This window comes from Cucurbita pepo, chromosome LG03 (assembly GCF_002806865.2).
Source record: "Cucurbita pepo subsp. pepo cultivar mu-cu-16 chromosome LG03, ASM280686v2, whole genome shotgun sequence".
In the NCBI taxonomy this organism is placed as follows: Eukaryota; Viridiplantae; Streptophyta; class Magnoliopsida; order Cucurbitales; family Cucurbitaceae; genus Cucurbita; species Cucurbita pepo.
In genome coordinates this window covers 4,271,597-4,292,709 of record NC_036640.1, presented here as the reverse complement: position 1 = coordinate 4,292,709, position 21,113 = coordinate 4,271,597, and the positions used below count along the sequence as shown (strand labels likewise).

Below are 21,113 nucleotides of genomic sequence, written 5' to 3'. Positions count from 1 at the left end.
GAATAACAAGACTAGTTAAGACTCAATAATTGAATGAGAACAATGAACAACTAGGCTTGTGCTGACGTATTAGCCCATCTTGGCTCGACTTCAATTGTGAACAAGAATAGTGACATGATAGTCAAATTTGTAGTCGAGTCCAACACTAACCAGAAAAATTATTTGCCACAAGAACAATGGAGATTTGCAACAAGCTATGCCTAAAATTCAAGACTTGATAGTCTCGACACTTTCTTATATGCACAACGATCTAATATGTGGGGAATTGCACGGGTATCATTAATTCCACGCAACAAATAACAACGATATACATAAACAAATAAAATAACGAACAAACAATCATAAGTCGACCATGCCAAAAGTTAAATTTACAAGATGTATTGGACATAAGCATAGTGTTCTAACATTTCCTACTAAACAGCTTTTGAGTGTGATTTGAAGCAGCACAAAAACACTCATTTTGATGACTACGGCGCCTGCCTTAGAAGAGATGCAGGGCAATGGAATCTCATGCCAAGACGAATCAGCAGCCTAGAAAAGATATTAACCTAAGACCTTTGGACGCCAACCAGCAATAACATCCTCAGGAAGGGCACGAGTTTTTGCAAATGATTCTCTTGAAAATATGCTCTGCTACAATGTCATAAATCACAATGAATATATCTCAAGCAAGTAATAAAACAAACGAGCAAAGCATCTGTTACATTAGGAAACAAATTCAAGGATAATATTGCATGTTGTTCTAATGGTTAAGGTTTTTCCATGGAGTCCAATCACAATCCTGCACTTCAGACCAAAGTTCTCTATTCAATCATGTTCCCATGAAGTAACGTGGGATGAAAAGATATGAACTTAAATCTTGATCATTTCAATATCATATTGCAAGCTAATAGGCACAACTATTCAACAAACAAGAAGCTAATGGACCTCGTTTTGTGATGCTGTTTACATGGAATCTAGAATTCAGATTTTAGCAGTTGAAAAGTGTTCGGATAATGTATGGTTCCTGTTCTAAATGATACTAAACCAATGATAATGTATAGCTCATGTATAGCTCCTGTTCTAAATGATACTAAACCAATGATAATGTATAGCTCCTGTTCTAAATGATACTAAACCAATGATAATGTATAGCTCCTGTTCTAAATGATACTAAACCAATGATAATGTATAGCTCCTGTTCTAAATGATACTAAACCAATGATAATGTATAGCTCCTGTTCTAAATGATACTAAACCAATGATAATGTATAGCTCCTGTTCTAAATGATACTAAACCAATGATAATGTATAGCTCCTGTTCTAAATGATACTAAACCAATGATAATGTATAGCTCCTGTTCTAAATGATACTAAACCAATGATAATGTATAGCTCCTGTTCTAAATGATACTAAACCAATGATAATGTATAGCTCCTGTTCTAAATGATACTAAACCAATGATAATGTATAGCTCCTGTTCTAAATGATAGTAATGCTATATTTTGAAATGTGTTCCGATTAGCTTATAAAATGGCTCTAAACAACAGTGGTCCAGCTACGAATCACGGTTCAGCTAAAAGTTCAGTCGTACCTTCGTGTAAGACTTAACGTAGGGTAGGCTGTCTGGAACTGACCAGTTCTTATAGTGACCCAATGCAATTTCTAAATGGTACAACTTTGGACCAAGTGACAGGTCTGCTGCAGAAATCTCTTTCCCATTGATAAAAGGGCCCTTTTCAAAAGAGAGAAAATGGTAAGTCACAAAAGAACATAACATATTTACTCATTTTCATGCATTGCCACTTGTGTTAGGGAGAGATTGGTTATGAAAAAGTCTTAAAAGACAATTGAAGCTTGCACTTGAGGCTCGCCTTAGAGCGAAACTCACATTCCTCGAGTCTTATGAGCTTTTTGGATCATATGAAACTTAAGCCCATAAGAACATACACGCTTCAAGTCTTTGTGGATCATGAGAAGAATAACATGAACTTGATATGTTTTTCAAAAATATAAAACTCTCCTATGTACTCAATGCCAATACACCATAAGTGGTTAATTTTGCCCAGTGCTGCTTTTATTATCAAAACATAAATGTTGATGATAAAAATAGAAGAATAAGTTGTTCTTATAAGTAATGATGATAATTACCTTATAATATTAATCAAGAATGCATTCAACAAGTTTTCTGTAATTCATTCTTGTTCATCCCCTGTTTGGCACGATATTTTCTTTTAAAAGAAACTTACAGAAAGGAATGAGGGCCTTACATTCTCTTTGATGTGAGAATCGAAATAACTCAGCTCGCTAAGTAATGCTTGTTCTGTTCCATCATTAGGATCCTTGCTCTTTAGAAAAGCAATAAACGTGGAGAAAATCTTTGATCCTCTGCAGGAAAAATATTATAATAGCTGCCAGTAACTATATATTAATAATTTGATGGAGATGAAATATGAACATGTAACGAACAAAATTCTCGTCTCTCCGTGGACACAAATTAAGAAAAACTCTCACTGAACTCAAATTCGTGAATGCAGAAGTTCTTTACATAAAGGGTTTCATCTTCATGGCATGTTTCATCTTCATGGCATGTTTCATCTACCATTTGTTTTTTAAAGTACTAATGATCAACCATAAATCTACGAAAAGAAGAAAGAAAACACATGAAAATGTAAGATTTAGTGCTTTAAGTCTCCCATTACCCTTACAGAACTATAATCTGAACACCAGTTTGCATGCTGATGAGCATGTTTGGATGAGTATGTTAGGAACCACGAATCTCCACAACGGTATGATATTGTCCACTTTGAGCATAAGCTCTCATAGCTTTGTTTTTAGTTTCCCCAAAATCCCTCATTCCAATGGAGATGTATTCCTTACTTATAAACCTATGATCAACCCCTTAATTAGCCGATGTGGACTCCTCTCCCAACAATCCTCAACAAAGTAGACACACAAGACACACACTGAGCGTTCATCAGCTAAGGTTTCCATAAGGGAAGTTTATTGTACTTACGTCCAGTAATTGTGTCATACCAATGAATTTACACCCGCTAGGAAAATTCAAATTTGAGGCAATTATAGAACATAAAACATACACTGAAGATTTATCAGGAGGGGTCGCTAAAGGTGGGTTTGGGTACTTCTCTTCCAGTGTTTGTGTTATAACATCTGAATCTGCAACCCACTGTTCATCAAATTTAACAACGGGAACTTTCCCCTCTGAACTTATTTCTAAGAACCTGCACTCAAAAGAAGTAATTAAAAAAAAAAAGGAACAGACAAACAGAGAAAAAATTCAAAGATTTGCACACTTAAAGGCATAAATATAGAACTTTCTCTGCTTATCAAAAAAGCTTTCTGGGAAATCAAATGGTTCAGATAAAAAAGTTTATACAAAAACTAATTCCTCAGAGAAAGAGAGAGATCAAATTAGATAATCACCATTCTGGCTTGTTTGACAGGTCTACCAACTTTAGGTCATAGGGTAGACGCTTTTCCTCCAAAGTCAGTAATACTCTTTGGCAAAAAGGGCCTGCGAAGAATGAAAAACTTTGATAATTAAGACCAAATTGAGGTTATATATTAGTACATCAAATTCATGCGCTCTACATATGACAGTAGAGCTCATGGTGATGGTTTTGAAATTGTTAAAATCACTTCCGAATATGTCTTTAATCATTCGAAATCAATTTAACGTCTATATTTTTTAACATGATATTCATACCATGAGAGTCCTCAAGAAGAAAGGGTCCAAATACCTTGAATAATTTGAGAATCATCTTTCTCCCTTCTCTTCACTATCAATATATTTCTCCGGTTTCAATCAATGTCACACTCATATGATTCTAAAACTTCGATAAATTTCAAGTTCAGTGGATGGCAACAAAGAGTCGGTCTCATACATTCGTAATTACGAATTATTATAACTTTTGGGAAATGCATTTGATCTTAATTAACTCAATGCTGAGATGCAACTTCATGTTTATCTAAATAAGTTATAAAAATCCAAAAGGGTTCGACCTAAGAATGGTGAATTTAAAGAGACGCCAATTTGAGGCGGATGTCCTGTTTATTTGGAGAGACCAATATTTATCTAATACCCATTAACAAAGAAGAACCCACGGATGATTTTGTAAAAGAATGAACCAACAGTAGCATAACCAGTCGATAAATCACAAAAATGAAGAACAGAGAAAAACACAAGAAATGAAAAGAAGAAATTACAGTCGCCGAGCTTGTTGGGAACGGTAATGGAAGCTTTGACACAGGCTTCAAGAGGGCTAACGGACATGGAAACAGAGAGAGCTCGTCTAGCTCCAGAGCGCCTGAAGGAGAAGGGGGAATGGTGAAAATGAGAGAAGGAGCAATTGGAACGACGAAGGGAATTAAAACCCAAATGGTGCTTGATGGAGGAGGAAAGAACAACACAAGCTGCTGGTTGAACTCTGGAGCCCGACATTAGCGTCGCCATTGCAGTGAAATTCTAGCTCTTTCTTAGCTTGGAATTCTTGCAATGGAGAGTGATTTGAATTTTGATAGTGATCGTGTGATGATAGAACGAAGGGGGGTTGGAGATGAGGTTTTATTTATTTTATCTAAATTATTTAAATAATAACAGTAATTTTCAAACCATGTAAATAATTTTTTTATTAGCGTGAGGGTACAAATGGGCCTTTTCTTCAATAAAGCCCAAACCCAAGTTCTTCTATTCTTTCCCAAGGCCCATATTAAATTCTCCTCCCAAGGCCCATATTAAACATGGGCCTTTTCCTAAAGCCCATGTTTGTTTTATAGATTTTTATATTTTCGGACATCATTTCTTTTTTTTTTTTTTTTCTCTAAATAAATATTTTATACCCTTCTAAAATTGGTTTTTTTTATATATTTATTATTATTATTATTATTTTGGTTAAGGTGATTTGGTCGGAGATTTTGTTGGATAAAAACGAAGATAAGCAAGCTAAACTCATGTTCGTTATGTTTGATGAAAGTCCGATCATGAATACTCTCTCCATTGGTATAAAGCCTTTTGGGGAAGTCCAAAGAAAAGTCACGAGAGCTTATGGTTGACAATATCATACCATTATAGAGAGTCGTGTTCGTCTAACATGGTATCAGAGTCATACTCTAAACCCATGTCAATAGAATCCTCAAATGTCGAACAAATGACTCCAAAAGAAAAAGAAGTCGAGTCTCGATTAAGAGGAAGTGTACTTTGTTCGAGAGGAGATGTTGAATGAAAGTCTAATCCTCGGTTTATAACGAATACTCTCTCCATTGATATAAGGCATTTTGGGGAACCCAAAGCAAAGCCACGAGAGCTCATACTCAAAGTGGACAATATCATACCATTGTGGAGAGTCGTGTCCGTCTAACACGTTATACCATTTTTATATTTCTTAGCGTAATTTTTTTCTAATGACAAATATTTTCATTGCCCTTCTAAAATTAGAATTTTTCAATTTATTTATTCCGAATTATAATACAACCCAACTGGGAACCCAATTATGATACAGCCGAACGGAGAACCGTTATTTATTTACTCTTCGAACATAATAACTAAAATTAAAAACCTAATTCAACCGATTCTAAATCGTAAGATAATTATAAACTTTGTCAACATCAACATAGCTCAATTGTACACGATATCAACACATTAACGAGTAAACCCTAATTTATTTTTGAAGTAAATATAAAGTTGAAAAGAAAAGAAAAAAAAAAAGTAAAAGCCATTATTTATGGCATGCGTTTGAGTTGCCACTTTTCCATTACACGAGATAAACTGAGTATAGGTGTATATATGATGTATGATCCTAAAAGAATTCACATGGAAAAGCATGTAACAAAGTGATGACAAAACCCTAAAAGACTTCACATGCCAAAGCATGTGGGAAACTGATGAATTAACCCTTCAACCCATAAAACACTCTAACTCCTTGCTTATTTCATGCCCTTTTACAACCCCGTTTCAACATATTGCCAATTTTGGCTCATCAACATTCGATGATTATAATCAGTGTTGTCAAGAGGAACGAGTATCAACGAGAACCCTGGACTCTAAAAATGGTGAATTGTGAGATCCCGCATCGATTAGAGAGAGGAATGAGTGCTAGCTAGAACACTGCATTGTAAGATCCCACGTTGGTTGGGGACACAAACCAAGAATTATCCTTAAAAAACTTTGAAAGAAAGCACGGAATTTTAGTTTTCATTAATTTTTTTTTAATTAAGAACAAACTTAATTTTAATTAATTAGGTTAATATTTGATTGATGTGGTAGCTTTGATTTGATGCCCATCTCCCATCGCCGTCCACCACGTTGGTGAATGTTTATTAAAAATTAAAAATTAAATTAAAATAAAACATAAAAATATCGTCTTAATCCTTATATTTATTACTCTCAAATATTGAAAAGAAAATATATTTTTTTAATTAATCGCTAAACACTTATTATAAGCATAATCCATAATTGAATTATTATTATTTTAATATCATATTCATTTATATTTAAAATATAAAATCAACAATTAAAATGACTTTTAAAAAAGGTTTCATATTTTAATTATTTTTCTTTGTAATTTAATTTAATTTAGTTTGTTTAGAATTTGTCAGGGTTCATTTTAATAATGACGTGGCATTTTAAAACAATTAATTTTTAGGTATTTTATATAACTAATCCTTCAATGCGTGCTTTAAACGCGGTATTTTCAACCATTTACAATATTTATGATATTTAAAAAAAAATTTAATTATCTATTACGTGTTTGGAAATTCCAAATTACGATAAATAAATTATTATAAAATAATATAATTTCTGGTTCATGAGATAAATTTTAATTTTTTACCTTCTAAAATAGGTAAATTCTAATGATTTATTTTTAATTTATCTCATTATTAAATAATAAATTTCTTCGAAGTCAATGAAAGAAAAATAACGAGAAGATCTAAAGAGACCGTGAATTTGGATGAGTGGACGAGAGACACGTAATGTTTAGAAAGCGGAATTTGATGAAAGTTTTCGGGAGAGAGGAGAAAAGAAACAAAATCTAAAACGAAGAATTTAAAGAGACGACCGAGAGAGTAACGACAATTTAGGTATTATTATAATACGAGTCACGACAAAAAAAATGGTCGATCTCATAAGTGCCAAGCATGAGGGAATGCTAGACGTTTGGTATGATCGATCTCATTAATGCCGAGCGTGGGGAAACGCTACACGCTTGGTATGATCGATTTCATTAATGCCGAGTGTGCGGGAACGCTACACGTTAGGTACTTTCTCCACCGACCAAAAATAACTAAAATTAACGAACCCAACAAAAAAGTTACTTGAAATATACTTACGTAACGGTAGTAATTAGGAGACAATCTTAAACTCTCCGAAAACCGTTTTAAAAATTTAAATATAAAATAAACCATTGTTTATATGTTTTTTTTTTTAAATCTTTTAATTTTTATATAGAATATATTACCTGTATTTAATAAATTAGAAAATTTAAATATTTATTTTCTAATAAATTAAAAGCTGCAAGGGATTATTGAGATGGAAACAAATTAACAAATAATAATAATAATTAAAGAAAAAAAAAAGTAAAAAGCTCGGCACATGTAATGGGCGTTTACAAAAGGGCGTGGCCGTTATACACAATATGAGGGCGAAATTTAGGTGCGTGGGTCCACGCGTTAGCAAATGAGAAAAAAAAAAAGAAAAAAGAAAAAACCAGAATTAATTATTGGAAAAATAAAAATAAAATTAAAGCGGGACCCACCTGGTTATTTGCATGAGGCGCGTGAGAGAAGACACCTAAGATAAAGGAGCGTGAAAGTCACGGTTGAGCCACGTGGTATATTAGAGAAAGCCTCTAAGCTTGTTTCTAAAGGAGGAGCTTGTAGGACACATGCCCTTTGATCCCCCGACCCGGATTCTGTTTTAATTCCCACGCGACTCCCCTCACGCGTGCTCTCCACGTCCATTAATATTCTTATTCAATAATTTTAAATGTAATTTATAACAAAAAAAAAATCAATAAATAGTATTTCGAATGCTTTTGAAATATTAATAAAAAAAAAATTAAAAAAAGGAGAGAATTACCGGAGAGTGTGAAACACGCGCCGTAGAAAGAAGGTTGGATAAGGGAAAAAAAATAGGGGAAGAGTGGGGTCCAGAGGCTACACAATCCCTGGATCCCAAAAGCCCGAGAATCGGAAATGGTGTACGGGCAGCTGACCGGTCAGTCCGTGGTCAGTCATGAGGATATGGATGAGCATTAGTAGCAGTTTACGCAATTAAAATTCACAAATTAAATTTTAATTAATAATATTTTTATAGGTCATTAAAATTTCATTAAATAGAATTATATATATAAATATAAAATATTAAAGGAATTATTAGAAAGAAATTATATTAAAATGGATAAATAGATACAGTTAAGATGTTTTATATTATTTTAATGATAAATCATTTGAGTAATTAATTAATTTCTTACTTTTATAAATAACGAACAAAGGAGAACGAAAATAATAATTAAAATAATTAAAATTCTACAACAACCTTTACGCCCGAACTCTACAAAGCAACCCACCCACCACTATGAAGCAAGACAACACTCATCAATCCCCAAACCCCGCCGCCGCCGAGACCGAGAAATTGGCGGTCGGTGACCAGGACGAAGACGAGCTTCTAGCTGCTCTAGGCTACAATGTCCGGTCGTCGGACATGTCTGATGTAGCTCTGAAAATAGAACAGCTTGAAATGGTGATGGGGTTATCCGAACATGATGGAATTTCTCATCTCTCTTCCAATACAATCCATTATAATCCCTCCGATATGTCTTCTTGGATTGAAACCATGATTGATGAACTCAATAACCCTGTTCATGTCGGAGATGAATCCATCCCCGCCATCGCCACCACTGCCGCCTTCACCGATGACTCTGAGTATGATCTTCGAGTAATTCCGGGCATTGCTGCTTACCCTCAACTTAATTCCACCACCACCAGAAAGCGATGCAAGAACTTCGATTGCGAATCGGTTCTTGTTAAGGCACCGTCGTTCTCGGAGCCGTCGCGCTCGGTGGTTCTGGTGGATTCCGCTGAGACCGGCGTCCATTTGGTCCATAGCCTACTTGCCTGCGCCGATGCCGTCAGTCAAAACAACCTTAACCTCGCCGAAGCTATACTCAAACATATCAAAATCCTCGTCGACGTTCAGACCGGCGCTGTAAGAAAAGTCGCCGGGTTTTTCGCCCAAGCTCTGACTTACCGGATTTACCGATTCTACCCATTGAAGCCCTTCGATTGTTCATCTTCATACACCGATCAACTCCAAATCCATTTCTATGAATCTTGCCCTTATCTGAAATTTGCCCATTTCACTGCCAATCAAGCCATTCTGGAATCCATCGGATTATCCGGTTCTGTCCACGTCATCGATTTCAACCTCCAGCAAGGCCTCCAATGGCCGCCGTTAATTCAGGCCCTCGCACTCCGTCCAGGTGGACCTCCGGCGTTTTATCTCACTGGAATCAGCTCCCCGCCGGGCGACGGATTACAGAAAGTGGGTACGAAATTGACCAATTTCGCGGAGAAATTCGGCGTTAAATTCGAATTCCGTGGTTTCTACTGTAAAAATTTCGGCGATCTCGAACCGTTCATGCTCGATTTAGAATCGGAAACCGTGGCTATAAATTCCATTTTCGAGCTCCACCGGCTACTGGCTTATCCAGGAGTGATTCAAAAAGCTCTAACCACGATCAAAGCTCTGAACCCGAAAGTCATCACTCTGGTGGAGCAGGTCGCGAACCACAATGGGCCATCGTTCATGGAACGATTCACAGAAGCACTGCACTATTACTCGAGCTTATTCGATGCGCTTGAAGAAGCGTCGGTCGCTGGGTCGTTGGATGTGGTGAGGTCGGAGGAGTATTTAGGGAGACAAATCTGCAACGTGGTGGGATGTGAAGGTACCGATCGGGTCGAGCGGCATGAAACGGTGGCGCAGTGGCTGAGCCGAATGCAGTCGAGTGGGTTCGAGATGATTCATCTGGGTTCAAACGCGTTCAAGCAGGCGAATACTCTGCTGTCGGCTCTGTTCCATGGAAGAAATGGGTACAAAGTTGAAGAGAATAACGGGAGTTTGACGTTGGGTTGGCACACTCGGCCACTCATCGCCACCTCTGCCTGGACTGTCCCCGTCGCCAGCGGCACCGGCACCAGCACCGGCACCGGCGGGCCGAAGTGAGTCGACTCGGCCGCGTTCGCTGCCGGAATCCCTATATGGAGAGGGAAATAGGAAGTGGTGGCCTCGTGTAATTCTTCCTTAGCCGTTTTATTACTTTTTTTTATGTGTTTATTTACTGTTTTGCCCCCATAGATACACAGGAAAAATAAGCTAAGGAAGCTCTCCCGCATATAATATTTACCCTTTAAAGTCTTTTTCTTAAGCTCCAAAATCTTATTTTAAACTCTAAACCCTAAACCCTAAACCTTAGTATCTCTTTTTAACGTCCCAAAATGACCATTAAAAAAATCACGAGGCACCGCTTTAACGTCGTTAGTAGCATTGAGATGCTACAATTTACAAACAAAACCCAAAAAAAATCTCGTGTCTTTGCATCAAAATTTATCTTCTCGAACAAGTAATGTTATTAACATTGTTTTATTAATATTTTTGTAGCATCGTAGCAATGTTGTAAAATACACAGATATGTACGTAAAATTAGCGAACCTTTCAAATGTTAACTTGATACGTTAATTTTTTTGTTACTGCTCTAGTAAATGAGATATAATATTTAACTTTATATTTAAAATTCAAATATTTAAGGGTCTTAGTAATGCTATTTTCTTTGAAAAATTTAAGTGAGATGAAAAATTATATTATTGTGCCAATTTATTCAACTGTATATGTTTGAGCCCAATATTTTGAAAATGGACCTTAATGGGCCGGGCTTAACAAACGGCACTTAAAGGCCCAAATCAAAGCGTGTGGGACTTCGCAGGCCCTTTTTTAATTTAAAATTTTGAATTTTTAACTTTTTTTTTATTTTATTAATTTTAAATCATTATTGGTAATTTTAAAAAAATATGAATAAATAATTTTAATGATTTCAAAATCACTTTAAATACGTCCTTAATTATACAATGATCTATAGTTAAAAAGTATTGAAATGTTATATATCTATAATTATATTTTTCTTAAAAAACTTATTTTTTTCATGTGCTTACTGTTGTATAAGAAAATAAATAGATCCAGTTATTTCAAGTTATTTTTAGCTGTGCTGCTTTATTTTTTTTTTTTTACCAGTATTTACGAGTTGCCTTCTAATTTTGTTCTCTTGTATTCCAAATTTCTAGTGGATCCTCGTTTCCAAATCGTTTATCTGCTTTTATCTGTATTTACTAGTTGCCCCTAATTTTGTTCTCTTGTATTCCAAATTTCTAGTGGATCATTGTTTCCAAATCTTTTCATCTCCGTATTTTTGTTTACAAATTTTCTTGGTCATTCTATTTTTAATCTACTCATTGACGTAATTTACTAAAATTTGTATAAATGATTGATATTTAGTTTATAACTCAAAGCTAAACCATGGTAATAATTTCCTGAAGATCTGACTCTAGTTGATTGTGATTTCTAAAAAAAAAGAAATAAGATAAAAGAAAATAAATATTTAATTGATCAGATATTCACTATAAATCTCCCGTGAATCTCAATTAGTAAAGATTATTCCCATTTTTTTTTTCTAAGTAAATCTGACCATTATTGCTTTTCTATTTCTTTTTGGAGTAACTATAGGTTGAGGAAAGACAATTGCGGAGAGGGAAGAGAGATTAGTTGAGAGAAGTGGGGAAAGATTGTTTATTTATTTATTTATTATATTATTATTTTTAACTATTTTTTTATAATTATTTTATTTGTTTATTTATTTTATTATTTATATTTTTTTTGTTGCTATTACATAATAAAAAAATAAAAATAAAAAACGTTTAAATTATAGAAATTAACACAATTATTACTGTAGCTAAGAATATTAAATGATTAAAAAAATTGAAAGCTTTATTTAGAAAGTTTCACAAGGAATGAATGATTTTGTGCACAAAATGTTGGTGGTAGTTGACATAGTTATTTTAAAGAAGATTTTTTTTTTATTTATTAAATATTAATTTAAATATAACTCAATAAAAAAAAAAAAATAGAATCGTTTAAATAAATTAACATTATAGTTGATACTTATATGATATTATTTACACCAATATAAAAAATAAGATTATTAATATTATTTATTTTATCTTATAAAATACATTCAAAATCGATTATATAATCAATTTTGGATAATTTAGGCTTTTAGTTTTGAAAGTGTATGTACATGACGTGGCATTGGAATATGACTAAGGACTTTTAAAAAATGCGTGGATAAAGTTACACGTAATATCCAATCACACGTCAGCTAACTTTAGTTTAATTATAAAAAAACAAAATTGATTTATTTTTAAGGAAGTTTATTTTTTTATTTTTTATTTTAGTTTAAAATTGATAGGTTCAGATCTGCTGTGGGGCCCCACATTCAAATAGAATGATCCAACAAAACGGAACCAACTCAACTCCGTGCACCGACTTCCTTTAATAATAACGGCGTTATCTCTCCGTCTAAGTTTCCTCGCTGGACGTCACAAAAGTCAAAAACACCGCCAGAAAAACAATAAAACTAAATTCCCTTCATTTTCTCGCGATAAATTGATATTTTCATTTCTCAAGATATCTTCAAGTTGTAAGTCACCAACATAGAATTGCTCAGGATCGTTCTCATTCGGATGTAGTGTTGGTTCATTCATGTACCCCTCTTTTATTCGGATGGCACATATTATATGCTACCGAGGAGAGGAATCTCTCGAGTGATGGGTTGTGCTTGGATTTGGGTGATGAAGAACAAATTCCAATTCCTTCACCTTTATATTATACTTCCAAGTTGATAAAGAGAATTAGACATCTTCTTTGTCTCGGGATATCCATTTCTCTTTATCCAATTTCCTTCGGTTGAAACCCTTTTCCTTCAATTGATTCCTTATCGTTAGGTACGAGAGAGCGAACGGAAAAACCTAGTCAATAAATTTAACAAATTTTGGGCTAAGATGGAGATTCGAACCTCTAACCTCTTGATCGATGATATATGTCTCGAGTTATATACTCAAGTGGGTAATTAGGGTTGTTTTTATTGAAACATGAACGGTATCTTATTCCTTTCGTCAAATTATCAACTTTTTTTATTATTGGCATCGATTCTTTACACGGTTTTAAGATTTTGAATAATATATATAAATTTTGTGAATAATTTATCCAAATCCTTTTGAGGGAAGATATCCCTTCTCTAAAGGTACTTTCCATGTGAGATTCTTTCATTTTGTTAGCATATGAAGAAATTGAATATAAAAAATAATTTGACTTTTTGAAATCTTAAACTAAAATTTAAGAATAATCTAAACTTTAATAAATATGTTTAATATGCCTTTTGAAAAAAATAATATTTTAAATAAAAGTACTTATTATATAATCACGTGAGAAAGAATTTCTTTTCTAAAATACATTTAAATGCTTTTAATTTTTAATTTATTAAAAAAAACATTATTTAACTTATATATATTTAAAAATATAATTCAAATATACTTTTATTTTTAAAAGTTCTATGAATATTTTTTGAAATGGTAGATATTTTGATTTTTTTTTTTTAAGTTTAATATTTTAATAAAAAATTTAAAGGTATTAATTTAGCATTTTTTATTATTACCGATCTTAGTTAATTATCGATAGGATGCTTAAAGCTAATGTAATGATTATTAACTCGATAAAAGGACGACCAAATAAAGAACATTTAAGTTAAATAAAAACAATTTAACTAGCTCTAGGTAGGTACTAACTTGATTAGAAACAAGATAATTATCTTCGAGCAAAAAAAATTAAATTATCGACCTTTAATATTATATTTAAAAATAATAATTAAATAGATTTTTACATGATTTATGACACCAATAATATTATGGGCCAAATTTATCGCGAAAATATGAAAGTAAATTAAATGAGATAATAAAAAATATGAACAAAAAAAAAAAAAAAAAAAAAAAAAAAAAAAAAAANTCTCTCTCTAACGTCGTCTGTAGTCATTCTCTCTCTTAGTCCGCGTTCTGGAACTTATTTCCCTCTCTTCCAAACACCTTCAAAAACCAGCAAAATTCCTTTTCCTTTTGCTTCTCCCATGGCGTTCACCATCCATTTATACCCCTTCTACCTTCTCTGAAATTCCCACGAATTCCTCTTCTTCTTCTTCTTCTTCTTCTTCTTCTTCTTATTCAGCTATCTTGTTCCTTTTTCTCTGCGATTTCATGGAGTCTGATGCTGTTTCGAGGACGAAACAGAGCAATATCTTCCGATTGAAGTGCTCCGTTCATAATTATGATTGGGGAATCAAAGGATATGATTCTCGCGTCGCTAGGCTCTTCGCCTTGAACTCAGGATCCATTATCGATCCTGATAAACCCTACGCTGAATTCTGGATGGGAACTCACGATTCCGGACCGTCGTTTTTAATTGCCGCTACTGAGAATGGCGGCTCGGTTGACTCCGATTCTACTTCCTTGAAGTCATGGGTTTCGGAAAATCCAAATGTCCTCGGCGATAAGGTCGTTGAGAAATGGGGCGCTGATATCCCCTTTCTGTTCAAGGTACGAACAACGCGTTGGTTCATTAAACTGATGATTTCATCTCTTTTCTCATTTCGAGCTTCGTTTTTAGGTTCTTTCTGTGGCGAAACCATTGTCGATTCAGGCTCATCCGGATAAGGAATTGGCGAAGGAGCTTCATATGTTGCAACCTAAAGTCTATAGAGATGCAAATCACAAGCCTGAAATGGCGCTGGCGATTACGGAGTTTGAGGCTCTGTGTGGGTTCATCAGTCTCGAGGTAAATTATTTCGATCTTCACCGCTCATTGGGAACCCCAAATCTTCCAGATGATCTGTCAATTACTGAAGTTCCGTGGATTTGTTTGTTTGTTTGTTCGATTTTTATGATAATTCCCTGTTTATCAGATTTCCTGGAGGCTTTGAATGATTATTTTAATGGTTCCATTTGATTTTGTCTTCTTTAGTCTTGTTTGAATTTTGATTCATATGGAATGTTATCTGAATTCTTAATATTGATCTACTTTTCTTAGTTGTTTAATGAATCATTTGGATCGATTAAACTATTATATATAAAGGTCTCTGTTGTCAGGCTTATGCTCAATCCTCTTTATACTTTTAATTTTCTTCTTTGACAGAACCTTCTTTTAGACTTGTTAATCTTGATGTGACGAGTAATCAAATATTTTATGTGTGTGGGTAGAACAGCTGAATTCATTGCTCATGTTTGATAATAAAATGTCTTATATGTCCTCCATTTGTGGCTTGATTTGATGTGTTCCCTTAGCTGCAAGATTGCTTTTAACTTTTTGAGTATGACTTTTTCAATGTTGGGAAGGAAAAAACAACGAGGTTGGAAGTTAATGCTTACTTTGTTCCAAATAGTTTTTCTTTTTTTTCTGGGTTTTAGAGAACTTTACAAATAGCTACCAGATATGATGTTTTCTCTTTCGGGCTTTCCTTCGAGGTTTTTAAAATGTGTCTGCTTGGGAGAGGTTTCACAATCCTCTCCAACTGACGTGGGATCTCACAATCCACCCCACTCGGGCCCAGCGTCCTCGTTGGCACTTGTTTCCCTCTCCAATCGATATGGGACCCCCCCAATCCACCCCCTTTGGGACCAGCGGGCACATCGGGCACATCGCCGATGTGCCCGCTGTCTAGCTCTGATACCATCTCTAACAGTCTAAGCTCATGACTAGCAGATATTGTCCTTTTTTGGGCTTTCCCTCAAAGTTTTTAAAATGCGTCCTCTAAGGAAAGGTTTCCACACCCTTATAAAGAACGCTTCATTTCCCTCTCCAACCGATGTAGGATCTCATGTTTTTGCTACATCTCATGTTTTTGTGTTTTTCTAGTTTCTCAGCTGCTGTTTTGGGAAAGAAATCCATGGTTTTGCTTCCCATATTGAACATAGTTTCTCATCTGCTGTTTTCTATTTCTTTACAGGAGTTGAAGGATGTTCTTCATACTGTTCCTGAGATTGTAGAAATGATTGGCGATGCAGACACAAACAGAGTGTTGTTGTTAAATGATGAAGACGATGAAGACGACCTGAAGTCTGCTCTGAGGTTGGCTTTCACCCAGTTGATGTCAGCATCCAAATCGTTGATTTCGAAAGCGATATCTGAATTGAAGAGACGACTGAACTCCGAAAGTGAGGTAGCTATGCAATGTTTTATTTGGTTTTCTATGGAACATTTCTTCTTCTAGTGATCCATTCTTTTTGCCTATAGAATGTAAGTCAACACGTTTCATTCTTTCTGTTACAGCAACGATCACCAATGAAGAATTAGTGTTCCTGTGTTATTGATTAAACTGTATGTTTTGAAGTATATTTCTTGATGGAACTCTGTAAACACTGGTTTTTCTGTTTGATGTTTCTTGGTTCTTTCTGTATCTGTCTCATAGTTCATGTTTGAAGTACACTTGTTCCTGGACTTTTGGAGTAGCGCGTTTGCTTATTTAATCTTTCTTCAGGTGAGGCCCCTAACTGCTAAGGAAGCTTTGGTTTTACAACTGGAGAAGCAATATCCAGATGATGTGGGCGTTATAGCAGCCTTCTTCTTAAACTATGTGAAGCTCACTCCTGGAGAAGCTCTGCACCTTGGGGCAAATGAGCCTCATGCATACATAAGCGGTGAGTGTATCGAGTGCATGGCAACGTCCGATAATGTCATCCGGGCTGGCCTAACTCCCAAGTTTCGCGACGTCCAGACTCTCTGTGCCATGCTTACTTACAAACAGGTAAACTTTAGCATTGAACCATTCCAACAATTTCCCTTGGAAGAAACAATGTGATGTTCTTGGATGTTCATCCATCGACAACCGAAAACGTGTATGTTTACATGAAAATGACCAGAAGACTGACATGTTCTTGGTGGTTTGATCTACAGGGCTTTCCTGAAATCCTCCAAGGAGTTTCCATGAATCCATACATAACAAAGTACGTTCCACCATTTGACGAATTCGAGGTAGATCGTTGTGTTCTGCCAGGAGGGGCATCCGTCGTATTTCCAGCGAGCCCGGGTCCTTCGATATTTCTGGTTGCTGGAGGAGAGGGGACGATGCTGCATGAAGAATCACATAGAAGTGATGTAATCAGTGAAGGAGACGTCCTCTTTGTACCCGATGAAGCTGAAATTAATATAACAAGTGAAGTTGAGTTGCTCATTTTTAGAACAGGAGTGAACCACAAGTTCTTTGACACATTCATGAATGGTAAATAACAGATTGACCTTCATTCTTTTTTCTTTCACACACTTTTCTAAGATAGTTTCTTATGATGATGTATATTTTTTTTTTGTTTGTTCATTGAGTTGTATATCAGAAACTAAATGTTTATGATCTGTTTATTTGTATATCGGATATAACAATTAATTCCAATAACACTACAATTTCAATGTAATTGTGAGTAAATAATTGCAAAATACATAGTTAATTTTCTCGAAGATTTTTGATGTTTAAATATTTAAGTAGAGATGTTTGCGGGCGAGGAAGCCTTTCTTGTCCTTATCATTATCGTTACGAAATTTTCCATTTATTTTTGTGGGATTCTCTGTAGGGGTGACACTTCTCTGGCCCTATCTTCGCCACCTATTTCATTCTCTATTTCTGGAAAATTTTTCCTTTGTTATTGTGGATATCTGGATGGAGATTCCCTGAGATTCCCCGGAAGGAATTTGCGGGGATTGGATTCAATAGTTATTTTAAAGTTATTTTTAATATAATATTTATAAAAGAAAAAGAAACACAAATTTATAATAAATTAATATATTTATAAACATTCTACCAACCTCAAATTCTAATATTACAATATATATATATATATATATATTTTTTTTTAAAAAGCAATTTTGTCTTTGGCCCATTTATGTGACGCGGAAAAATGTTTGCAACTGCCCCTTTCATTCTTCTTCTGAATGGAAAATCCCCTTCCCGTGTTCGGCATAGGTCCTTGCGTTAAAATGGACATCTCTTTGAAGTGATGATAATACCCCAATGCTAAGGAATTTTATGAGTTAGTTTCCATTTTGGTTTCAACTCCAAGTGAATAGTACCCGTACATAAAGGTGATCACTTATCTTAACTAACGATATAAGAAACAAACCAAAAACTTAATCATGTACGTAAAATTATTAGGTATCGATCAAAAAGTGTAAGTCGCATGATAGTCTCGTCGGAAGAAATTCTTCCTATTATTTATATTAATTATTTTCTATATAGTAACGTTCTAAACAATATTGATCCACATTATATAAAATAATATATTACCTCATAGTATATTAAATTCTAAATAAAATAAATGTTACAATTATTAATAATTAATAATTAATCTACTAAGTTATCCTTATTAAATGTTAAACAGCACCATGAATCTGATAAATAGTTTACAATAATAAATAATTAATCTACTAAGTTGAAGTAAATTTTAAAATCAGACATGAGACATATTATAACACCAATAAAAATAGATTTTAGATAAAATAAAAAGTTTTAACTAAGACGATAATAAAATGTTTTAGCTAAAACAATGTAAATAATAAATAATTAAATATTTAATGATTGGATGAAATATCTAAGAGATTTACTTGTCTTCGTTACGTTCCATTCGATCTTTTAGGTAGCCTTTAGGTCGTTACCTCGACAATTATGCCACGATGTGTTTAGAGTCTATATGCGATAGGTAGACTCTTTAACAAGAAAATATTTGATTATTTTAATGTAATTTCATTTATTTTGAAAAAAAAAAAAAGGAATGGTTAATTAAAAAAAAAAAAAAAAAACCCGTTATTTTTACACCCAAAATATATAATTATATATAAAAATTATAGTACAATAAAAAGGGGACCTAAACCGTTAATGAGGGCATAAATACAAGAATATATGATAATAAAAAAATAAAATCTCCAACGGCCATCATGATTAGTAACGAGAATCACCGCTGGCAGTGGGCGCGTGACCGTAAAAATAGGAGGATCCCCACTGTCATTACCATCGGCACCGGCCTCCACTACAGCAGAATCCGATGGGTCAACGGGTCAACGGGTCAACGAACGTCTTTGACTGAAAATATTCGTTAATTTTGCCACGTGGAAATAACATGACCGGCGGAAAACCAAACGGCTAAAAAGTGACCGGCAGAAAATCACGAGCGAAACAAGGTGACCGGCAAATTATCACGAGCGAAACAAGGTGACCGGCGGGCAATTGGACTGCTATAAAACAGGACGGCAATGAGGCTGTGAAACCGTAAAACCATTTGTTGAATTCTGTCGGACTCTGAACTTGACCTAACTCTCTCTCTGCTTCTGGTTCTCTGAAATTGGAGAAGAATGGGGAGAGGAACACTGAGCCTTAAACTGATTTCCAATCCTAAAAGTCGAAGAACAACGTTTCAGAAGAGGAAGAAAAGTCTGATGAAGAAAGCTTATGAGCTTTCCACTCTTTGCGATGTTCAAACCTGCGTTGTAATCGCTTCTGACGAATTCCAAACCTGGCCTTCCGATCGTAACCAAGTCGAGGCTATGATCCGTTCTTATAAATCCCAATCTTTCTGTAAACACTCCGCTAAGTCTTCTTATGATTTGAACCAATTCTTCTCTGATCGCAAGAACAAAATCGTAACGGAAACGTCCAAATTAAGAGACAAAGTTCAGAAAAGTAAGGACACCAACAGTGATCACTGCCTTGATTCACTGTCGGAACATCAATTGAAGGTGTTATTGGCCACTTTAGATTCCAAAATTGGAGTCGCTGACAGTATGATTGAGTTCATGGAGGCTGATTATGATTACTTAATCGAGGGAGCCGTTGAAATTTCAAGCATTGATAAACAAACATTAAGTCCTTTGGAAACAGAGGCATCCCCTAAATTAAACATCTCAGAGTTAGACATGGAAGCTAACTACGATCACTTGATCGGGGGAGACACTGAAATTTTAAGCGTTGATACACAAACATTTAGTCCTTTCGAAACAGAATTATCCACTGAATTCGATGTCTCAGAGATGTTCATGGAATCTAATTACGATCCCTTGATCGAGGGAGACGCTGAAATTGTAAGCATTGATACACAAACATTCAGTCCTTTCGAAACAGAGTTATCCACTGAATTCGATGTCTCAGAGATGTTCATGGAATCTAATTACGATAACTTGATCGAAGGAGCCGCTGAAATTGTAAGCAATGATACACAAACATTCAGTCCTTTCGAAACAGAGGCATCCCCTGAATTCGATGTATCAGAGATGTTAATGGAGGCTAATTACGATCCCTTGATCGAGGGAGCCGCTGAAATTGTAAGCATTGATACACAAACATCCAGTCCTTTGGAAACAGAGTCATCTCCTGAATTAAACCTTTCAGAGATTTTCATGGAGGCTATTCACGATGACTTGATCGAGGAACCCACTGAAATTCCAACATTAAATTCTTTGGAAACAGAGGTATTCTCTGAATTAGACATCTCGGAATTATTGGCCGGGTCAGGCGAGTTTGAATTCAATGTCGAGGGTTTTCAATCACTATTGGAGGACGAAGATCACCAAACCCTAGCTGAGAATCATTCCTTTATCTTCCAATCCTAAACCCACACGTGGGTCTTCATTTTGATTCTGATTCAAACATATTTTTTGGATTAGCAGATAGAGATTCTCTCTTTCCCTATCTGCTTTCTGGAAATCAAATTTCAGTTTCCGAACTTTCCATTCTCTTATCAATTCAACTGTTCTAACGATACCAAATGAAAATTGAACTAAATTCATCAATAACGCAATCTAACTCGAACAGATTCTGATGTTCATCAATGAAGATACCTTAACAGACCATTCCCTGTATAAATGTATTAATCTTAGTATGATGAAAATCAAATTTCAGTTTCCGAACTTTCCGTTCTCTAATCAATTCAACTGTTCGAACGATACCAAATGAAAATTGAATTAAATTCATCAATAACGCAATCT

The 21,113-nt window shown here is 34.8% G+C and overlaps 4 protein-coding genes across 5 annotated transcripts; 3 read left to right on the top strand and 1 right to left on the bottom strand.

The window, feature by feature from the left end:
- Nucleotides 1-197: 197 nt before the first annotated feature.
- LOC111791405 (glutathione S-transferase DHAR3, chloroplastic) lies at nt 198-4,565 on the bottom strand. 2 transcript variants are annotated; one of them, XM_023672729.1, is made up of 6 exons: nt 4,208-4,565; nt 3,425-3,515; nt 3,079-3,222; nt 2,251-2,368; nt 1,575-1,715; nt 198-633 (listed from the first exon to the last, which is right to left on the bottom strand). In XM_023672729.1, exons 1-6 carry the CDS (start codon nt 4,452-4,454, stop codon nt 544-546), a joined length of 831 nt encoding a protein of 276 aa, XP_023528497.1. In that variant the 5' UTR covers nt 4,455-4,565; the 3' UTR covers nt 198-543. The 2 variants fall into 2 exon arrangements, with proteins under 2 accessions (XP_023528497.1, XP_023528498.1); XM_023672730.1 differs by having other exon boundaries at nt 198-630.
- Nucleotides 4,566-8,527: 3,962 nt separating this feature from the next.
- LOC111791134 (DELLA protein GAI-like) lies at nt 8,528-10,425 on the top strand. Its single transcript, XM_023672356.1, has one exon. It carries the CDS (start codon nt 8,574-8,576, stop codon nt 10,221-10,223), a length of 1,650 nt encoding a protein of 549 aa, XP_023528124.1. The 5' UTR covers nt 8,528-8,573; the 3' UTR covers nt 10,224-10,425.
- A 3,928-nt stretch (nt 10,426-14,353) lies between these two features.
- On the top strand, nt 14,354-17,557 carry LOC111789871 (mannose-6-phosphate isomerase 1-like). Its single transcript, XM_023670582.1, has 5 exons — nt 14,354-14,692; nt 14,763-14,930; nt 16,099-16,311; nt 16,630-16,896; nt 17,046-17,557. The coding sequence occupies exons 1-5, from the start codon at nt 14,354-14,356 to the stop codon at nt 17,376-17,378; spliced, it is 1,320 nt and encodes a 439-aa protein (XP_023526350.1). The 3' UTR covers nt 17,379-17,557.
- Nucleotides 17,558-18,957: 1,400 nt separating this feature from the next.
- LOC111789729 (agamous-like MADS-box protein AGL6) lies at nt 18,958-20,979 on the top strand. Its single transcript, XM_023670401.1, has one exon. The coding sequence runs from the start codon at nt 19,485-19,487 to the stop codon at nt 20,736-20,738; it is 1,254 nt and encodes a 417-aa protein (XP_023526169.1). The 5' UTR covers nt 18,958-19,484; the 3' UTR covers nt 20,739-20,979.
- The last annotated feature ends 134 nt before the right edge of the window (nt 20,980-21,113 follow it).